This window comes from Falco punctatus (assembly GCF_963210335.1).
Source record: "Falco punctatus genome assembly, chromosome: Z".
Lineage (NCBI taxonomy): Eukaryota > Metazoa > Chordata > Aves > Falconiformes > Falconidae > Falco > Falco punctatus.
This window is the reverse complement of record NC_137586.1, coordinates 54,285,056-54,306,157: the sequence shown is the minus strand read 5'-3', so window position 1 is coordinate 54,306,157 and position 21,102 is coordinate 54,285,056. Positions and strand designations below refer to the sequence as shown.

General features: G+C 39.9%; 2 protein-coding genes across 18 annotated transcripts in view; one reads left to right on the top strand and one right to left on the bottom strand.

The window, feature by feature from the left end:
* Positions 1 to 21,102, bottom strand: part of IDUA (alpha-L-iduronidase) — a 48,646-nt gene that overhangs the window by 12,388 nt on the left and 15,156 nt on the right. For all 4 annotated transcript variants that reach the window (XR_013924817.1, XM_080371745.1, XM_080371743.1 and 1 more), the window contains exons 3-7: positions 3,349 to 3,431; positions 2,672 to 2,779; positions 1,952 to 2,047; positions 1,187 to 1,389; positions 604 to 783 (exon numbers count right to left, since the gene is read on the bottom strand). Coding sequence is in view for 3 of the 4 variants with exons in the window: in XM_080371745.1 (XP_080227871.1) it covers positions 604 to 783; positions 1,187 to 1,389; positions 1,952 to 2,047; positions 2,672 to 2,779; positions 3,349 to 3,431 (670 nt within the window). In the remaining variant the exon portion in view is untranslated. The remainder of the gene's footprint in view (positions 1 to 603; positions 784 to 1,186; positions 1,390 to 1,951; positions 2,048 to 2,671; positions 2,780 to 3,348; positions 3,432 to 21,102) is intronic.
* The window catches only part of SLC26A1 (solute carrier family 26 member 1), a 37,326-nt gene that overhangs the window by 8,812 nt on the left and 7,412 nt on the right, over positions 1 to 21,102 (top strand). For 3 of the 14 annotated variants that reach the window (XM_080371735.1, XM_080371736.1, XM_080371737.1), the window contains exon 3: positions 6,207 to 19,223. In XM_080371735.1, coding sequence (XP_080227861.1) covers positions 19,119 to 19,223 — 105 coding nt within the window. In that variant the 5' untranslated portion in view covers positions 6,207 to 19,118. Of the gene's footprint in view, positions 1 to 3,438; positions 19,224 to 21,102 lie in introns of those variants that run through there. The other 11 variants (XM_080371742.1, XM_080371731.1, XM_080371730.1 and 8 more) reach the window with 10 other exon arrangements.

The following is a 21,102-nucleotide window of genomic DNA, read 5'->3' as shown; positions in this document are numbered from 1 at the left end:
CCAGGCTACAATTTTTGCAGGGGCAGGAATGCTGACCATTCTCTTCTTCTGCTTTTCTGATGCAACAGTCATCATTACTAACAGTAATCAATAACACCACATGTACAGTCATTATCCAAAACCAAAGAATGGGCTTATGCAGAGAGCTCAATGGACTTATTAATTGTACCTGATGTCTCTTGATGAGATAAACTTATGAAGGAGCTGGGAAATAATGTCTCACATAAGTCAGGTGACAGCTAGCAGTAGTGAGATGATAGCAGTAGTATTACATGGAGAGAAGATGTGTGGGTATAGTCTTAGCAGGTGGATCTAACTGGGGGGGGTGTATACAATATATGACACGTTATCCAGCACATGGAATGCTAGCCCTCAGTTGTTTGGTTTTTTTGAAAGGGAAGATAAAGAAAACGAATACAAACTAAATAAAGCTACTGAAACCAGACTATTAAGGGAAACCCCAGCTGTATCAATAGTGAGCTGTCCTTTTGTTGGATCTATTATTCTGAGTAGCTGCTTAAAAATTGACTGTCAGTCTACTTTTGTAAATGCATTAACCCATCAGGAGACCCTACTGTGACAAGACTGTCAATAAACACTTACCTTTACAACCATAGCTGCATAGGTCACATCAGCTCGCCACAGCTGTGGAATGGACCATCCAACCATTGGATCTGCTTCATCATTGTATATGGCAATAGAAGCAAAATTTGGGAACAGCTTCTGAATTTGTTCAACTGCTTCTATTTCTTGTTGCAAGATGTAGAGAGAACTCCCACTTCCCTGCAACAATATTTCATACCTGCTTAGTAGAAGTGAGAAAACAGTAGTAAACACATAAACATCAACATATTCTAAAAACTTGTTTATGGGGTCCCTAAAGAGCCATGGGTCAGACAGTATTAGTATTTTTACTTAATCCACTACAGCATGTGCTGTTCCTCCTAGAATATAAAATGGAAAAGAGGTAGAGGAGTTGTTTCCCCCTGGGAATTAGGCAAAGGCAAATTTCCTTTGAGTTCAAGTCTTGCAACTGAACATCTTCAAAGTTTCACTAGAATAGGTAGCCATGCTTCCTGCTACAGGCTGGACACTCATCTGGAAATCAACTTCATAAATCAGAATAAAATGTAACTTGGATTGAGCTGATTAACAAAATAGCCTTAAATTCAAATCTTGGGCTGACCTTCTTATGGAGAGAGATGTAGTCCAGCCTTACACCAGTTTCCCCTGTGAAGAAGTTGGTTCCATTGTAGCAATGACCCAGAAGACTCCAGCATATGGGTGACTTTGGTAAGGGGTGGAAGGAATCCCCAGGCCCTCCAAATTTTAGTAGAGGACTGGCTGCTCTTAATCCTTCTGAGCAAGCATCATAATAGTTGAGAAACCCTGAAGTCCGAGCAGATGCATGTATCAAAGACGATAACTCAAAATAGAGTTTTGATCTAAAAGTACTGGGAGATGTCATAACTCTATTATTGCATTTATTGGCAGAACCTCACAAACTGAGGCTACCCTTCCCTATACACTGACAGCATGAGAAGACATCCAACCTCAGCTGCATTCACAAGGTTCTTCCAAAGATCTTGTGAGGACAAGTTCCCGAAGCATACATCTATCAACGAACAGTTTTGCACCCTTTACCCACTTAACCCCAGTAACCTTACTTTATATTGAAATAATGAACTGCATCTTCTTCGTGTAACTTCTCTTCTGTTTTCCCTGTTCTGCTATCCCTGTATTTATATGGATGTCCAAGCAAGGAACAAAGTGTTATTGATCAGCAACATGACCTTAGCAAAACAGACTGGATATAACTTTCACATTCCTTATCTTTCTTATCTACCGTATTTCTTTGGAAGCATCTCTCCTTTCCCACTGTCAACCCTCCACCCACCCGACATACCTGTCTCACTTTACTACACTAGTAAGTGCTCCAAAACATGCTTACCTTTCACTGTCATAGAGACATTGTCGAAGTCATGGTGGTCTGGTTCATTCCATGTTTCAAAATTCCATTTAGCAACATGTTCCAATCCATACCTATCTGCAGAAGGCCTCATTTACTAGTGAGCTATATATTCAGACAATCCTATCAATTAGTAACTCACTGATCCAGACAATCCAATAGCACCCAGAGCTATAACAGAGTACATATATTACCTATTTTTAATAATGAGGGAAATGTGGTGTTGGTAGTTTCAAAATGATCTCTCATTTTTGATGAAACACAGCAATATTTGAAAAAGATGAAAGATGAGAGGGAGGTGATGTGCATTACAGCCTTGTGGTTAGGGAACTCACCTTGCCTTAATGCAGGTTGCAGCTTCTGTCTCATTAGAGATACTTGAAGCTGGCATGTGGGAAGTATTCAGATTACCATGTCCTAGTGCAAGCTGGTGGTTTACAACCACAACAACATAACAAAGTTAAAAAGTCAGTCCTCAGAGGCAGGCCAAATGTGGTACCCAGAACACACTACTCATTCAGGATGTTAGTCACAGATCAGCAAAAAAACCAGCTATTATCCCACTGTCTGCTCCGGCATGCTGTCTTTCCAGTTCTGTGCTGACATCTAGGGTCTTGAAATTGATCACAATACACAGAACTTTTTGAGGTAGTTAGAAGGGATTACAACAGAACAAATAAAAGGGCTTTTTTCAAAACTTACCTATATATCTGTTGGCCAGAAGTGTAATTAAGTTTCTCCACCTTACTACCTGTTCTTTATCTTCAAAATCAAAAAAATATCCTGATGGATTCCCCATCAATTCAAATCCTAAAAAAGGCATCAAAGATTGGTTTTCTTTTTTTGTGAATGGTATTGACTTTTGATTAACAAAGGGATTATTGCATTATCTGAAACAAACTTGTTAATGAAGAAGCATCATTAAATGGGCTTTCATGTTTTAACATGTTCCCATCGGGAATATTTCAGATTTGAGGTTGCTCAAACTTGTTACTTGTCAATGACTACAGTAATCAATACTAATACTTACCATCATAAATTCAGGTCTCAGAGGGAACCTGGATATTTGCCGAAATTCAGTGGAAACTATACCTTTGAGTAGATGCTTCACTGGCACTTTTAGGTACATGTTAATGTAATTTCCGAATTTATACATCTCTAATTGTTGTTGAAAGCAATGTGAAACTATTCATGTTGTCTTAATTGTTGTAAATGTGTTTTGCTCACACTTTATATTTATATGGATATAAGGTAAAGGCAAAAAGGAGAAGAATGGATTTTTATCAAAATCAGCTTTGGCAAAGCTAAGAATTCTCTGATGATTGCACAACATAGGCAAACAGATGTAGTACGTTGTGGAGGTAGGGAGCTGCCCTCACCTGGAATTAGCTTATTTTCCCACAGGCGATCCATAAGGTTATCCAAGGCAGTAAAATTGTAGTGAAGTTTCCCATTCATCACTCTGAAGAATACAGGTAATAAAAAGGAAAAATATAAATATTATATAGCAAAGGTGGCACTTAGTTGCAGATAATGGGTCAGATGGCTGCCTTCTTCTGGCTCTCTGAATTTACATGTTACTAATGTTCTCAGAATTATACACAAACTTTCCTCCTCTAAAGTAATGGGTGCTCACCATAAGCAAGTCATGCTTCTTGTCCAACCCATGCCCCTTCCTATTCCAGCAGCAGCAGCAATAGAAGCAATATAATGAACTTGCTTGCTTGATTTTGAGTTTTTAACAGGATATTAAGATTTCTACATCTTTGCTGAACTGAAATTTATCTAGACTTCTTTCAGCTAAGCTGTTTTTTCCGTTTCCATTTGATTACCTACTGCTAGGCCAGCTGGTTTCCACCTTGTCTCATATGCAGTCTTTCTTAATGTTCTCTTAATTTGCAATATATAATACAGCTTTCTTAGTAGTGCTTCTTATGGGCTTAGGTCCAGCTGAGAAACAACTTTGTATCTTTCGAAGAATGCTGCATTTATGCACACGATGTGATTTTTACTTCATTGTTAGCATTTGCTTACTACTTGTCCTGTATTCCCAGGACCTCAGGCTGCAACCCTTTTATCCAGCCTTGAATATCTGTGTTCAAATACTTAGGAGTAGCCCCATGATGCACCCCTTTGTGCCAATGAATCTTGCAGGAGCACAGGTAGTAAAATTTGGGCATGCACCTGTATAGGAACACTGGAGTTCTTTTACCCAGGGGATGAAAACTGGCATTTGAAATTTATCTATGACACATTTGAAGATACCCTTTAAACTCCTGAAAGGCTTTTCTTGCCTGGTTTCCAGTGAAAACAAACATAATGTAATATGTGGGTCAATGTATGATTTCCTGTAACTTCTGAATCTGTGGCCTGATTTAACTGAAATCTGACAAGACAGAAGTTTTGCCAGTATGAAGTGCCAAATAGGAATTAAAAATGAAGTTCTGTTGACAACATTCCGGTAGTGTGACTTGCAGCCATTTGGCCCAAGCCAAATTCTGACTTCAGTATGCCCTAAGCAAAAGGCTTTGTAAGCACCCCTGAGGTAGGTCCAGCCCTGGTCATATAAGAGGGATGATCAGGGTCTTGCCAGCAGCTCTCAAAGCTGATTTCTCCATCCTTGCCAGAGCACTACACCTAAATTCTCTGGTACAGTGCAGCCTGAGCCCTGCCTCTGCTGCCTTGCCTACTCTTTCCCAGGCACACTGCTTCTGCTTGGGTGGAAATCTGTACAAGTGAACTGCTGATGCAATGTTCTAGATGTGATGGAAGGGGGAGACACAATCACGCACAGTTTCTATAACAGATCAGTGCCAGCTGGACACAAAGGATAAAAAGTGTGAATGGGGCAGTTGGCAGATCTCTTAAATCAATGATAGGCTCTGTGCTGAGATTCACAACTTCCTTCTGTGCCTTCCCATGCATTTGTGAGCCTCTTAGACTGGGCTTTGCCTCTGTGCTTTCTTGCCAAGGGAAGGTTTCAGTGAAGAACCTGTATTAGCAACCCCAAAGTTCCCAGAGAATTAAGAAAGGCAGACAAAATTGCCTAGGGAATAAAGAAGGGAAGTGTACAACCTGAAGAGGACAAAGTGCCATCAGCATCTCCGACTATGATATGGAAGATGAAAATAGGACAGGCAAACCAGATGTAACATAAGCTATATCCACTGTACCAGCTCCATCTGTGATGTAACCAAGCACACAATCTCAGCCCATGCATGGTCACACTCCTCTACCAAAGACCTGCAGCTGGCTTTTCTCTTTTAAAGTATGCCCTACCACCAGGACAGAAATTGTCATGTCTGCAGCCATTGATGGGCTTGCAGTTCCTGCCAGAGTCAAATGGAGCAGAAAGATATTTATTTACTTTAGTAGCCATAAGAGCATTTTAGAAATTACTGCTGAATGAAAGAACAGCCATTTGGAACTTGGGGGGGGGGGGGTTGCTTAGACAGAGGTTAAAAAAAAAAAGTCTGACAGTCCTATTCCAAAGTTCAAAGACAAATGTTCTGTTGCAAAAGGTAGCTCTGTTCCCTCAGATCCATTAACTATTTCCAGTTGTACCCTGTGTTCTATTGAAATATTTGCTTACATGCACACTTACAGTCAGTGAGCATAAGAATGATTAACTGTACTGTCTTGTAAAAACTTAATAACACCATTTAGATAATAGCAAAAGAGCTATTGTCTTCCTGACTCCAGTCTAAGGTCTACACAGTACTATGTGAAAACATATAGGTAAATAAGGCCTTCGATGTGATGCATGTACACTTAAGGACCCAGCACATTTCTCCTCCTGTATCAATTAAGTAAAGCACGTAAAACAGAATGCCATTGCTAACCATGACTGAAGTGACAGTACATGAGATCCTGTGTTATATGTGTAGATGTAGAGGTACTTCTTATATCCTTGGGCTGATCTGTCACTTTATGGGAATCTTTTCTTGCTTGCAATTGGATTAAGGCAGTATGCTCCTATTAGTGAAACTATTACTTAACTGCTAGGATTGCAGCTTTCTCAGATCTTGATCTTATCCACACCCATACTACTTTTCTGATGTGCTGTTGATGGTTGATTTTATTTTTTTATTATTTTTTTTTACATAACCTATACAGTATCACTAGAATTTGGGTTGCATGGTTGCATGCCATGAGGTGGCTGGAAGCCGTGCTGACTGCCATGCATGGGGCACAGCAGGAATCTCACAAGCTGGTATTATTTACAAACATTCTGCAGAGGGAAGATTGGCTCAACTATCAGGCTGTTACCAGGAGTCCTATAAGTATAATTTTAGGACACTGAAGACCATATCAAAACTGTCACAGGCATGTGACAAGGTAAGTCCCAGACCCAGGATAAATTCACTTAACATTGTCAAAGTTGTTCAAAACAGCTTGGTATATCTGACCTAGGACCTGCTGGTGCAGCACCGCAGACCTATGACTGGGTCCTTGGCAGCAGGCTCACAGACTTTTACAGTCTTCTTTTTTTTTGGCCTGCTCATCTTCTGATCTCTCTACCCTTAAGTTATGGTTTCTAGACACCACTATCTTCACTTACGAACATGCAGAAGGTTATGTCCTTGTCATGTCATGTGAGTGCTTGCCAGACTGGGATTGTTCATGGTTTGCTGTTGAGCATTTCGATGTGGAACAGCGATCACTGTCTTGTCTGTGTCTGGCTTTCAAATGTTCCTCAACTAGGCTTTTTCTGGGAGACCTGCCAGATAAGGCCTTCATCATCTTCAGTCATAACAAGCAATGACCCTAAAACATGCTTACTGGCTTCCTGGCACCAATATAAGACCCAGGCCTCAGACTGCTATACTGCAGACACTTCTGCCCGCTGGTGAGATGTCTTTCCAGTCTTTGTCATGGTGTCAGTTCCAGACCCATTTGTACACGCCTGCTCCTAAGAGCAACAATGGTGTTGTGAACATGAAGAGTAATGATGAGTATGGAGCAGAGTCTGCTGGCTGTCATAAAATCTTGGTGCTCACATCCTTGGAGAGGCTTGCTTTGTGGGACATCCTTTGCTGAGTCAAAGGTTACAGGCCCAGGTTAACATCTGTCCGCTTGCCTCCCTTTACTGGAGTAAGGTTTTTCCAGTATGGAAGGAAATCCTTTTCAGGTGCACAGGCAGCTACCGGATAGGCTGCCGAAGTGTTGTAAGATAATCATATTGTGCTTCTTATTCACACCACTTTCAGCCTACTCCCATCAACAAACTTAATCTCTCGGGAGGGCAGGGGTAAGCTAGCTTTGGCTGTGAACACGCTGCATCACAGCCAGGTCTGCCCTGGTTAGTACAGCTGTGGATACTGCTCCTTAGCCTACAGCTACAGCTTCCCTCTTGTGTCCAGTAATCTGCTGCTTCTGTTCTGCCCTGGGTTGATCCTGCTCAGGAACATCGTTGCATGCCCTCGGAAGCAAGTGCACACGCAGACATTGGACCAAGTATCTTATCTACAGAGAAGAGAGCAAGAAAAACACAGGCAGGGAGTGTTTCCATTCCAGGTAATCTTCAGTCAAGTACTGAATCTCTGATTACACGTCAAGCTAACTTTATCAAACTTTACTGTAATGTACTGAACAAATTTCCTGGGATAGGAAGCCTTGTGGCTGACCTCTGTCAGTAGCTCACAGCCTGTTTAGGACCTCTATGGTAACAAGTAAGGTAACCATCAACAGAGTGTTGAAGAGAGCTTTGTCTGACCTAGGATTGATACGATTGGGAAATATCTATACACTGGAGTAGTGCCTTTCTCATCCTGACATTCTCACTCAGCTGATGTGGCCTCCCTCTACATTTCTGGTGGACAGTTACCATGCACATCAGAAGCTACCATAATCTGGCTTGCTTTCACCAATGTCTGAGAACAGCCTCTCTTCTGGTAGACTGGCCACAGTGGCTGGCTAGCACCACTCCCAAGGCAGCGGAGTCTGCTTACAGCCTCACTGGGAGCTTCTGCTGGAAAAGATTGCTTGCCTAGTGGCAAATGCTGCCAAGAACTAGCACACAGAACACTGGCACAAGCTTTTGGCAAAGGAGAGGTGCAAATGACATCTTAACAGTAAACAAGATTATTCAGCAGGGTTATTCAGTATTGGCTGACCTCAGATTTGAAAGGTGCACTCCATGAGGGAGCCACCTAAAAAAAGACACTGTTCCATAGGTTTTCTGTGTTACAGTCTTAGAAAGAAGTGAAAGAGCAGTCTAAGCCACTACCCTGCTACGGTGTCTGTTCAGAGAATGAACATATTACACACCATTATTCATTTGATAGAGATGCTTAGCTGTGTGCCAGACCATCTTTGGCCTTGTAAGCTGCTTCCTGCAAGCATACACTCCCTTGGCCATGGTGCCCAGATGTGGACCAATGGTAGCACAGTCATCATTGTTCTGATAAGTGTAAATATTCATGATAATTAAATTCCTCCTCTCATGAGTCAACTAAGGGTCAACAGTTGCAGTAGGTGACTACTATCAGGAGCATCCTTAGATACAGTGTCCCAAAAAATTGATTTTCTAGAGTCCATGACACCATCTTAGGGACCATACAGACATACAAGCCTGTCTAACCTGGAGAGAAGCTCAGTGTCCGCAGCCAAAATGTTCACTGGAAAGAAGTAGGAACAAACAGTGATAAACTATGCCAGTTCAAACTCTTGCTGCTACCAGGTTCTCCAGAAGTAACTTACTGCTTTAGCCAGAGAAGCAGACTGTTGAAGTGACAGTGAAGCATGCAAGCTGTGAGCACAGCATCTTCAAGATGAAGGTCAAAAGCTCCAGATAGGAAATGTCAGCAAGTTTTCCTTTTCCAAGAAGGCAACTTGTTGCCCTCCACATCCCTGTTACAACACAAAAGGATCCTGCCTCCTTGTTCTTTACTTACTTTTCCAGCTCTGAGGAATTAGATGAAGCCTGTTTAAAGTTCAGGTTGTAACTAAGACCTTGTTTGCTCCAAAACCACCAACTCTACATAAGTTTCTTGTTCTGAAAACCTCTGGACTGTAAAAGCAGATACTAAGGGAGAATGAGCACTACAGAAATGATACTTCAGAGTATATGAAGGGTAGAATAGCCATCATTAGCATTCACCTTTCCAGAGGCTGCCTTCTCAGCACCTACTGCTCCAGATTTCCTCAATGTCAACCAAAAAATCCCTACTAGACTGGTACTTCAGGTTTGATCACAAGATCATTAATAAGTAACTATTAAATCAGCAGGCTCCTGGGTTATTAATAAACACTTCCCTCTTCTGAATGCAGTGGAAGTTGACAATACAGCACTCATTTACAGCAGAGCTGCTTCTACCATGTTCTTGCTCCATGTGCTCTGGCTTCCTGTGATCATTATGATATGGTAAATTGGCTGCCTTCCATGAAATCCCCATATCCCAAAATAACCATGATCACTTGACCTTTTCAGGTTCATGAACACCGATTCTTCCTCCTTGGCAGTCCTCAGGCAAAACACAACCTGTGCTTTTCACATGTGCTTTGCAGATCTAAAACCTCATTCAGAGGCTTTTTCAAAGTTACAAGGCCAAAGACTACTGCATCCATGCTAAAGAACTGGCATATTTTATTACTTCTTCATTTATTTGTTAGCATTAATACTTGCCTGCATTTGCTTCTCAGCTATATTGTTTGTATAAGCAGGGACTGAAAATCTGCTTGCTTTACAATTATGGCACAGCTTCTGCACTGGAGCACAATGCTGAAGACTTCATTCAGTCCGTGCTGCCCGGGCCCATAACATGCATAATTCACTCATCCTAAAGTGTGCATGAGTCAGCCCAGCAATAATGGGAGGATGCATTACAAATCCACATAGCCAGGCAGCATCCAGCCCTTGCTGATGTCACAGCTTGTCACAGTTAATCCATCCATACAACCAGCCAGCATGACACATGCGCAAAAAGAAGGACGGGTATGAATCTTTGTGGTTTAGGAATAAACTGGCTTCAAAAATGCAAAATGCATCCTCTGTTATTTATTGGAAATCACTGCCTCTTCCACAAGCTGGCGAGGAGGCTGTGCATTCAGCTGAATCTTTTTCTTCTTTTAAATACATAAAAATAGAATTGACTTTGATTTATAAAGCATCTTAATTACCTTCTTTCCTTTTTGAAATCAGCGTTATTTGAGCTTCACCTTGCAAAGCAACTCACAAAATCTTTGTTGTGATCTGGCTAAAACTCACATGCATAGAAGTGCAAGCAAACAATGAATGCTTTCAAGCTGATGCTAATCACGGCCTATGATTTTCCATTTCTTACTCAGCCTGCTTTTGTGAGCACAGCCTCAGTCCTTTCAGCAATGAGCGTGCTGTGTGTGGGGGGACGAGAGGCAGACAAAGCATCAACAGCTTCCTGTGCCAAGGTGAGTTAGCTTGCTAGGAATATTGTTAGACTGTTGTGTCTTGTCTCCCCCCTCCCCTCACTCCCTCCCTTTTAAAACAAATTCAAGATGTAAAAGGGGAAACAGGCTACAAAAGCATAGCAATCTAGGCAAAAGCTATAAGGTATTTCAGTGTCTTGCCTCTCCAGACACGCAAACACATCCAATCAGATCATCTAGGCATGGATAATTTTGACTGTTGTGAGATCTTGTTGTGATCGCTTGTTGAGATCCGTTGTATCTACACTCATTCACAAAGAGAAGTAATGAAATAACAATAAGGCAAATCCAGTAGTAGAAAATGCTTTTTCACTGACTGTTCACTACAAATTCAAAGGCTCAGTCAGTGCCTGAAAAGCAGGCTCAGTCTATATAGCGAGTAGGCTCACTGTATGTGACCTGCGCTGCTACAGGACACCTTTCTTTCTGATTGAGTTTGATGTATGGAAGTGATTTCCTCCTGCATAACACATGGCTCTATGTATAATATTCATTGTAGTTTTATACTGTTCTTGATGATGCAACTCCAAATAATGCCATCTATAAGGAAAAGTTTTAGAAAGAGGGAATAGGGAGACTAAATCCAAAATGAAGATTAAAGGGTGACTTTTGAGATGCACAAGGAAAAGGAATGATAACCAAGTGCTAAAACTTACTTGCTTCAAGTACATAACTCCTTTCGGCACTGCCTGGGAGAGCTGTCACTGAACTTTTCTTTCTAAGCAGCAACAGAACTGTTCTCTGTATGCATCCAGCATTCTAATTCAAGCACCCAGCCTAATACCGCACCTTCAGTAACAAGTCTAAATGGTATGTGGCTTCATTTCACAATACTGTTACTGTCACTCCTTCATTTTCACATCTTTATTTTCTGTTTATGCTCATTCCATTCTTTTGCCTGTTAGTCCTATGTGGAAATATAGTCCAAAAGTAAGTGAATCCAATTATAGCACAGGACATGGCTTATTTACTGTTGTATTATATCACAACAAGGAGTTGGAATGGTTGCCCTTCCTGCTGCCAAATATGCAAGAAGAACCAAATTCAACAATGCTCTACTTAGTCTGCTCTGTACATCTTGCAAGCACCCAGGATCATCATAGATTCCACAAACATACTGCAACTGGACCTGAAATGTTGCATTAATGCACACTGTGTTACTTTCATGAGGTGTTTAACTTTTTCCATCTTACATTCTCAAAACTTGTTTCCACTTGGTGAGATCTGTATTGAGAGGCATCTAACAGGACAACTAACGAATGGTCTAAGAAGAGAAAGACATGGAGCCAAGCACTGCAGGTGTAGTGATTTGCAGCCAGACTTCTCAGCTGATGTACTTCTCTAAAAAGTACAGATAGCACATGGTGTCTGACAAAGTCCAGCTGCTCCTGGATCTATTTGCATGGCAGATGTACTTTCAGGTGTGTCTTTCTATATTAATCATTGCCTGCCCACAGGCAACTGTATGTCTAACTTGAATATATCACTTATTTGCAAAACAAAAATTAGAAGAGCTTCACTAAATGATACCGCGTTAATTTCCTAATATTTTACTGATGTTTAATTGATGGTGAAAAAGCACAATGAATGTGTCATCCACTGTCTTGCTCCTATCTTGCAGAATTTTTGGGATGAGTGGTTTCTGAATACTTCAGAACTAACAAAAGAGCACTATAACCCAATACTGGAAAGAGCAGCACTTCAAATGACATCCCAGTGTCTGTTTTTTGCTCTTGAATGTAAAACATAGCAAAACCTCTTACAATTAAGGAGGTAAAACCAATTAATAGCATCTATAGGGAGTTTTCAATGAGATGCAAACCTGCATGTCTATAAACTGAAAGCTGATCCATTCCAAACCTGGTTTTGGCATTACAATTCAGGCTAGTGATGTATTATTAAATACAGCAGTGACAGCTCTTCCACTCCATGAGTCTTCATGTTCATCTATAATCCTTTTTTCTTCTTTCTTCCCCCATCCCAAACAGTTTCCACTAATATGAAAAATACCTCCCTTTTCAGCATAAAAGTGCATTACATTCTGTTCTTATGAAACAGGAAAATTTACCTCACAATGCAGTAAGAAACTCTATTTTATTTGTACACAGAAATGGGTTTTGAATATCCAGTTAGGATTATGCATGAATGCAAGGAATGGGCAAAGAAGCTTCAGTATTCCTGAGAGACAATCCTTGCTACAGTAAATTCACCACTTAAGATTTACAAATATCAGTGGTAATGTTCATCCTAAACCAATCAATAAGCAGGCTTTGGTACCACAGTTCTGGCTGTTCAGGGATGAAACAACAGGCAGTTTTGTTTACCAGGCAAACAAGCTCAGGCATTTCACACTCAATGGCAGTGGAAGGTATGTAAAGTCTTCCTAGACATTAAGATTCCCTCCATGATGTATTTTAATAAAAATACTTTTTTCAGAGGACACAACTCCATTAATAACCATAGACAGTTCAACACTGTGTGTAAGGACAGTTCCACACATTAAATCCCATTTAATACATTATTTTTTTGTTTAATTCAAGTTAAGTATACAAAACCCTTCACAAAAAAAGTGAAACTGATAAAGCTAAGTCAGAACTGCACTTCTAGTTGATCCCCATGCACTGCAACTGCTCTATTAAATAAAATAGCAGGGATGAGTAAGAAGGCAGAGATTACCACCAGCCCCTGCAATATAATGATTTTAAGCTTATCTTCCACCTGTGATTACACTCTACAGGACAAAGATTTTTTTCCAGAGCTACTGTTTATATATGTTATCTCACTGTAAACACCATTGGAGTAATAGCATTGGACAGACACAAACCATAAATACAGAATTTCTAATCTACTCTTGTAGAAAGCTGTGCTCCTGGGGAACTGTGCTACTGTGTGCTGATAAGAAATCAGTTGTGGAGCTACTGCAGCTACTTTGTGCCTCTGGTAAGTGCTGATCAATTGTTTCTGTTTGTAAAGGGAAACAGGAGGAGGGATGCATAGTAAAGGATGGTCTTACTCTGTTTTGAATAGATACATTTGCACTGAACCTGCAGATTTCAAAGGTTTCTCCTGCAGCAGGGACTACAGAAGATTTTTTTTAAAAAAAAAAGCTAATCAATAACATGTCACTCCCCTCCCACATACACATAATTTTCAGCTGTGCTGGACACTTGCAACAGCTAGAGAAGGACTGTCAGGGATAGCACATAGAGGTTTTTAAAAGAGTAGGTGCTTATTTTTAGTTCTCTCATCTTTCCTATTAAATAGCAATAAAATGTATGCCTTTTAAGCACATCACCTGGTCACTATGGTATAAAGACAAACTGTACACTAATTGAGGCTTGAGGGCATTTCAAATAATTCAGACGTTAGTCTTAAGTGTTTTTTATGATTCGCTGAATTTATGAACTTCAAACACTTGCACAGAAGGAAGAACAAGGCTATTTGTCGTATGTACTTTTGAATATTTGATGTTATTGATAGTAGCCCTGTAAACAAACACTTTTAACTATGGTTCTGTGATTCTATGATTAATTTTCCCTGTAATATTAATTCAGTGTTATTTCTTTAAGCATATAATTAGGTTACTGGATATGAATTGTATGTAGTAATGTTGTGAATTATTCTGAGATCTTTGAAATTCTCAAGTAAGTGTGTCAACAAAGCCAAATATGTTTCATATGTTTACAGCATTTATTTCACAAATACCACCAGGTAGATTTTGCTTTTAACCTTTTGCAGTTCTTAATCCAGTTAATACTAGGCATCTGTTTATAAGGATAAATAGTAAGTCACACAAAGGAAAATCATCTGTAAACTCTCAATTATTGGTCAATGGTCTTTTTCTTTTTTTAATGTAGTTTCTATTGTTGATGATAGGTGTTTCATTGTAGCATGTCTTTTGGTTATTTTGGCCAATTACCATTGTTTGTTAAATACACAACTGAGCATGTGACATGGAAACACAGTTCTTTTAGAACTGAGTCCTGCCTTGTTAGTGTCAGTGGAACTCAACCAGGATGCCAGGGGCTGCACACTCAGAATTATTGCTGGCCTGAAGCCTTGATGAATTGCTTCATGCTATGTAGTGTGGATTAGGATCCCTATAATTAAAGCAGTGATGAACCTTCTGCTATCAATACTTTTGTAAGTTAAGTAAAGCTTATTCATCATAAAATGTAGTTTCTCCAAAATTAGATTATTTTCACAACTCCTAGAGACAGAATAAGAGACTGCTTCATTTTGTCAGGTTTTTTTCCCATGTGGAATTGTCCTGTCCAGACATATTCAGCCCCACTTGAATGGTGCTGTGCCTAAACAGTGTTCATGTATCTCAAAATTATGATTTGAATTTTTTTTTTAGATTTCAGAAAGCACTATTTTTAGGCTAGCCTGAGCCACAACAAAGTTAAAACTGACTCTATATGGTAGGGGTCAAGTTATAACGCAAACATCCTGTAGTACCTTTACGAGCCTGATATTAGGAAAAATGCTGTGGAGAGAAATGCAGAGGTTTCTTTTGGGGAAAAAAAAAAAAAAAAAAACAACAAGGTAAGTGGGGCAAAACCCAATTATTTTGCAAATTCCAGGACTGCAAATACTAGACAGAAGTTGCACAGTTTCCAAATACTGGAAACATGCTCTAAAGGAGGACAGAGTAGCCAACCTTACTTTGGTCTTGAAGCAGATGGCTTGAACATTTTAAGAGGTCATTAGAGAAGATGACTCTTGGTTCTAAGAATTATGTAGTAAAATGGATGAAAGAACAAATTTGAGAGACTGAGTTCAAGTCACTTTATCTTACAGGCCTGAAAAGAAATCAACAGAAGCAATAAAGCCATTTTCTATTCTGTGGTGCACAAGACTAAACAGACACACTATTTTACTGCCACCAGTGTACAAAATTCATTATGCAAATTAAGTGCAACTGCTTCCCTTTTATTCTTAGAGCTACCTTGGGAATGGCAAAAGAACAGGAATGCTTGACAAGACTTTCTACAGGGAAGGGGCAAGAAAGAGGATGTTAGTAAGAATTAAATGACCACCTTTAACTTTTGGGATTAGAATGTCACAACTACTGTCACCAAGTTTGAGTTCTTGATAACAGCAGTAGTTTTACGAATCTATGACTAGTTGAGCACAGAGGTGATATGTGCTTCCTCTTCTGTTCCACCTTCGTGTTGGTGTTTTGACTTTTCACTTCCATAATTGTCAACTTTTCTTTTTATTTTTAAAAAGCAACAAACAACTTCTTGTGCTGGGATAAAAGACAATGTTGTAACCTGGCCCTCTGTAGACATGCTTGTGCACAGCACCCCCCTGCAAGCACTCCTGCTGGCAGGAAAGGAGGCACCATGTTTGTCTATCCAGCAACACAGTCTTTTTCAGACTTTGCACTTCCCACCTCAGATTCTTATTGCATGCATGTTCACGTTCTTCCTTGGCTGAGAAACATACTTCCTCATCCCTTAACTTCTAGGCCAACTGAACACAGTTCCTGGGAGACCTGGCCTTCTGCTCAACTGTTAATCTACACCGCTTAGTAACCATTAAACATAAACTATCACCTTTGTCAAGAAGAAGAAATGGATGATTATTTATCATTTGGACAGGTCTGCACCTATCCAAAGAGCTGAGAGGGGACTCAGTCACTTACATACCTCACAAGAATGAACAGAGAGTCAGTCTTTGTTCTGCTGATCTGCCTACATTTTACAGTCTTCTGTTTACAGAAGCAACAACAGATCTTGTGATCTGAACGTGCTGACGTGTAGAAATGGAACTCTGACCTCCAACAGTCCCATCCTATGTGCTGAGCAGCACAGTACTTATTCCAGCCCACAAAATGCTCAAATCTCAGGCAACATTGCAGTTCCATTCTTATACCTTGAAAACGCAAAATCAAAAGCTAGTGCTATATGAGGATGCATAAACCAGGTCAAATCTCAGATGAGAAGCAGCTTCAAAGGTCAGAGATGTACTAGCCTGAACTCAGCATAATTTTTGGATCAGCGTTAGTTAATTAATAATCTTACACATTATTTAAACTCAAATCCTCAGTGAGTGCTGCACATATATCAAGTTTTCAGAGCAGTACAAGTGGCAACACACTACCAAGCAGCAAGCTCAAGATTCCATAATTACCCATTCTTCCCTTGAGGAATACTTAGCTAATAATTATCCTTTATGCAAATAGAGCAAAGCCTGACTGAAGACGTTCATTCATTCCAACGTGCAAAAACAGAGCCGAACGTTCCTGTCAAAAAGCTATCCAGGTAAGAGATTTGCCTGCCCTCCCACACCTCCGAGCTCAGGTTTTATTCATTCTTTGCCTGTTTGCAAAGGTGCAAATCTGTCTCTTTTCAGTCAGTTTGCAAACTGGTGATGCTTTTTAAATTCTGTCATTATTCTGTTTCTCATAAATATTAATTATAAGGTAGATACTGGGCAAAGGTTTGTAAAACACATAGCCAGCTGCAATTGGTATGAAAATAATCTTTCTTGCAAACCCTGATTTAGGAGTTCAAGATCAGCCATTTGGTTAGTTTTTATTTGTAGTTAAGAAAAGTGGCCTATATGATGCTTGTCTGGTTCTCAAAGTATAAATTATTATTAAAACTGAGCATGTTCTTAGTAATTAAATATGAAAGAATGTTTCCAAAGTATTGTCCTCATTGCCTGTTGTAAACCCAAGATATCACAGAAGGCAACAGGAAAAAACATGAGAATGTAACTCAACAAACTCCAGCAAAACCACAGGGCAGAAAACAGCATAGTGTGTAGCTCTGTGGCTGGTGACTAAGGTCTTGGAAAGCTGTCTTGGAAGATTATTTTAAAAATCAGACCTTCACTTTGGACCAGCTACCTTTCCGAAAGCAAGAAGTCTGATATTTAGGAGTATCTTTTTAGTGGTCATGCCCTAGGACTCTCCAGAAGAGTAATGCTGCCTTGCCTTCAAGTGCACGCCAATATTTTGACCAGCACATTCTGGAACCCCTGAAAAAAACCAGCCCCTGGAGGAACAGTGAAACTGCTTGATCATTTATTTCCAAGGTCTGATCATTCCCAACAATGATCTGACGGGCCAGCCTTTAACAACAGCTGCTGGCTGGCTGTGTGAATTCTGCTGTAGCCTGCTTGTCACCTCTGGGATTGTTACATGTCATGGTTGTCATCTCACCCAGTGGGACACTGCACTGAGAGTCCTTGAGAAAATATGAATTGAACCACAGCTGCTGGCAAATGCAGGCATTTGAAAAGGAGCCTAACTTGCCTTGGAAATCCTAGATCAATCTATAGCTGTACGTAGAAGTTGTGAATTGGAGATTTTAATTAGAAACACACAAACCTAAAAGACTGCTTGACTCTTAGAGTAACTTCTTAGTATAGCAGTGTTAATTTGTAGAGGATTTAAGACTAATGTTCTGCCTTTTCTGACTCACAGAGACCAATAAACTGTAATATTTTTTCCTCTTTCAATTTTGTATTACCATAACATTGAAACTTAATGGGAAAATGCTTTGAAGCCACAGTCCTTTTCCCAAATTTAGTAAAAAACTAACTAAGCTCATGAAGTTTCACATGATATTTCTAAAAAGCACTGCAACATTCTTTGCCTATAGCCTGAAAGCTTGCTAGGTCAGTGCTCAGGTCAGTCAGTTAAATAAAGGGTTTTGGTTGCTGGCACGTTGCTGAAGCCTGCTTCCAAGTACATCTAGGTCTTGATGCTCTAAAGCTGAAAATACAATAGCTTATGCAAGACAAAGAGAAATACCATTTCACTTGTTCTGTCACTTGATCCTTCTAAAAATCATAGGTTATGTCGACATTTCTAAGTAATTCTGCACAACAAAACAGATTAATAAATCAAAGTAGTAGGTACTAAAGCAGTATTGTACCGTATGGTATGCATTTCAGGGGATTTTATTTCAGACCAGTCAGGTTGCACAGACTAAATGTCCTCACCACATCTGTTCAAATTTACCCAAAGAACCAATTTCTGGCTCAGGACTTTATGCTACCATAAAGGGTCGAGTGCACTGGGGCAGAGCTTCTGGGTTACTTTCCACTGAAAAAGTGTCTGGTTTGCAAGCCTAACATGTCTCTGTACATTGAATCTATGCACTGTAAATGAGGCTAACCAGGGATTTTTTTCAAAACTGTGTTATGCTCAAAACCAGAATAGTAATGTCGTCATAGCCATGAGAGACCAAGAGAGGTTTCTTATAGGCAGAAAATGTTGCTAGTATAAAGGATGAGTAACATGAACAGTTTAATCAACATCTATATGTGTTTTAAATCAAATGCTTAGCCAAACTGTCTCTCATGTTTTTTCTGTATTTATGCAACAAAAATACAGTGGAACTTCAGGTGATAAATACAAAACCTGCTCTACCACATTAGATTTTCAGCTGATTTTCCATAGTTCGAACATAAAGAAAATTGCATCACCTGGCTCAAACTAAAGGGCTCTATCCTAAATTAACACTCGCAATCACTATTTCTGCAAGAGTGAGTGATTCTAGCATACAGTTGTGATATAGTCAGACTTCTGTCCTGAATACAGCATTTAAGAGACCTTAGCATAAAGAAGCAGGCTCACCCTGCCTACTCACTCTTGGACTTCCTAGAGATACAGCTTCAGATTTTCTGGTGGACAATCATAATGGGAAGACAAAAGGATGCATCAGAATAAATTTTTTTGCGGCTGTGCCGTTTCACAACAAGAACAACTCAACTAGCCAGAATGGTTATATGTGTACCAGCAGAAACTCCTTGCCAAGGAATCTGCAAAGAGAAATCCCACCATGTTGTGATGGATGTTTCCTCCCCTTCAGAGAGATCCCGTCAGGTCAGTGGCATGGTGAAAAGACAGAAAGGTGGGACTAGGGCCAGCTGGAAAGTTAGCAGTTTGTTTGACCTGAATGGTTCTTTGCTCTGTTTCTCCTTTTCACAAGAGAAAGTCACTGCATTTAATGTGAAAGAATGGGTGGTTCAGGCACTGGTTCTGCTCAAGCAGGGGAAAAAAATTAAAAGCTTTTTGGTTTTGCTTATATGGTCACTTGACATATAGTGACATCAAGGACAACTTGAAAAAACTTAACTGTGAAGATTCCAAACATCAAAATACAATTAAAAATAACCAAGACTACTTTTCATTGTAACGATATGGATGATACATATGTATATGAATGTGTAGGCGAGCAACTTTCATTTGTATTAAACAGCTGAGAATGTTCTGATACCAAAGTCAATGGACAGGCATGTTCTGTGTTACATGCTGCTTCATCTGCACAACACAGCTAAGAACAGCAAGTGATGGGAAGCCTCCCCTTGAATAAAATACAAGCATTACGTTCTGTGAAGCTCGGGGGGGCAAGGGGGAGCCTGAAGTAGCGGTTGTCCCTTTTCTTATAAACCAGTTAGTACGGACTAAACTGAAAATAGGTCAGTTTGGTGAACCAGTAGAGGAATCTATTTACTGACACCCCTAGGGGTCCTGAATGTTCTCAAGTATTACTACTTTGGAATAACAGTGTTGTATCTCAGTGCCAGAATCAGAAGGCTGGAGTATACTCATGTGCACAGGCATAGACAGATCTGCTCTTCACCCTCCTGTCTTTGGAGATGGCAAGAGCACTGGAAGCTCCCAGCTCTCTGCTGGGCTGCACAGATGTGCAGGGGATAGTATGCAGCCATGGTGGAATCCTGTTTTGTTCAGGTGAAGCAACTAAGTTATTACTGAGCTACAGGCATCAGAGCCTGAGAATTCTTGGGTTACACAGCTGAAAAATGTTTCACTGGTAACAACATCACTGCAGCTTTACCATGTTCTAAAAGCAACAATTTAACTATAAATACTAACAGTTTCTGGAAACCGAAACCATCTCATTGTAGAGCTGTTTCACAGCTAGCACGTTCATTTGACTTGGCTTCTGAAAATGCATCTAGCAGAATAAATGGCTATTTACAGGAAGGAAACTTCTATTTTCAGAAGAAAAAAAACTGAAGAAAATTACTTTCTGTCAGTATTTGGCTGTCTTTTAGCTCAAATGCATTTATTCCACCAGGAAGAGTTTTTTGATCTTTGTCTAAAATGCATCAAAACTGCTGAAAAGATATATGCTTCATCATACTAGCTTTTTTGTTGTTGTTTTTTTTTCAAAAAGCAATTATTTTGATTATCCATTACAGAAGTACAGCTGAGATGCATTACTAAATTATCATTCATACACAAGATGTCTTAATAGATTTCCAGAGTAATTATATTCCAATAATCTGATATATTAAAAAATATCATCCCTCAAGAAGCTGCACAAACTGCATATGTGTGACTTTTAATGGGGGATTTTGAAAATACAAATTTACTTGCAAGTGAATTGTGTGAGTTTAAAGAGAGACAGACAGCAACTGTACAATTAAAATATATGAGCCTAGTGTACAGAAGCTGATGCAACCTTTTTTATGTAGCCTACCAAAAACACTCATTGGATACTGAACTGCCCACTAGCTTTTAAGTATGTAGAATAAGGGCACCGTATTTATTTCCTGGCTGTCTGAATTCACTTGGCTGTAAGAAGCAGGTGGCATTTGAATACGACTTGCTGTCCTCACACACAAGCCTCTCATTCTCCAAACTAATTTAGGTAAGACAGGACGTTTTGGGGTTTTGTATCTGAAAAATGAGTCTCCATTACCATTGATAGCATTGTGTACTTGGTAAGCTTTAA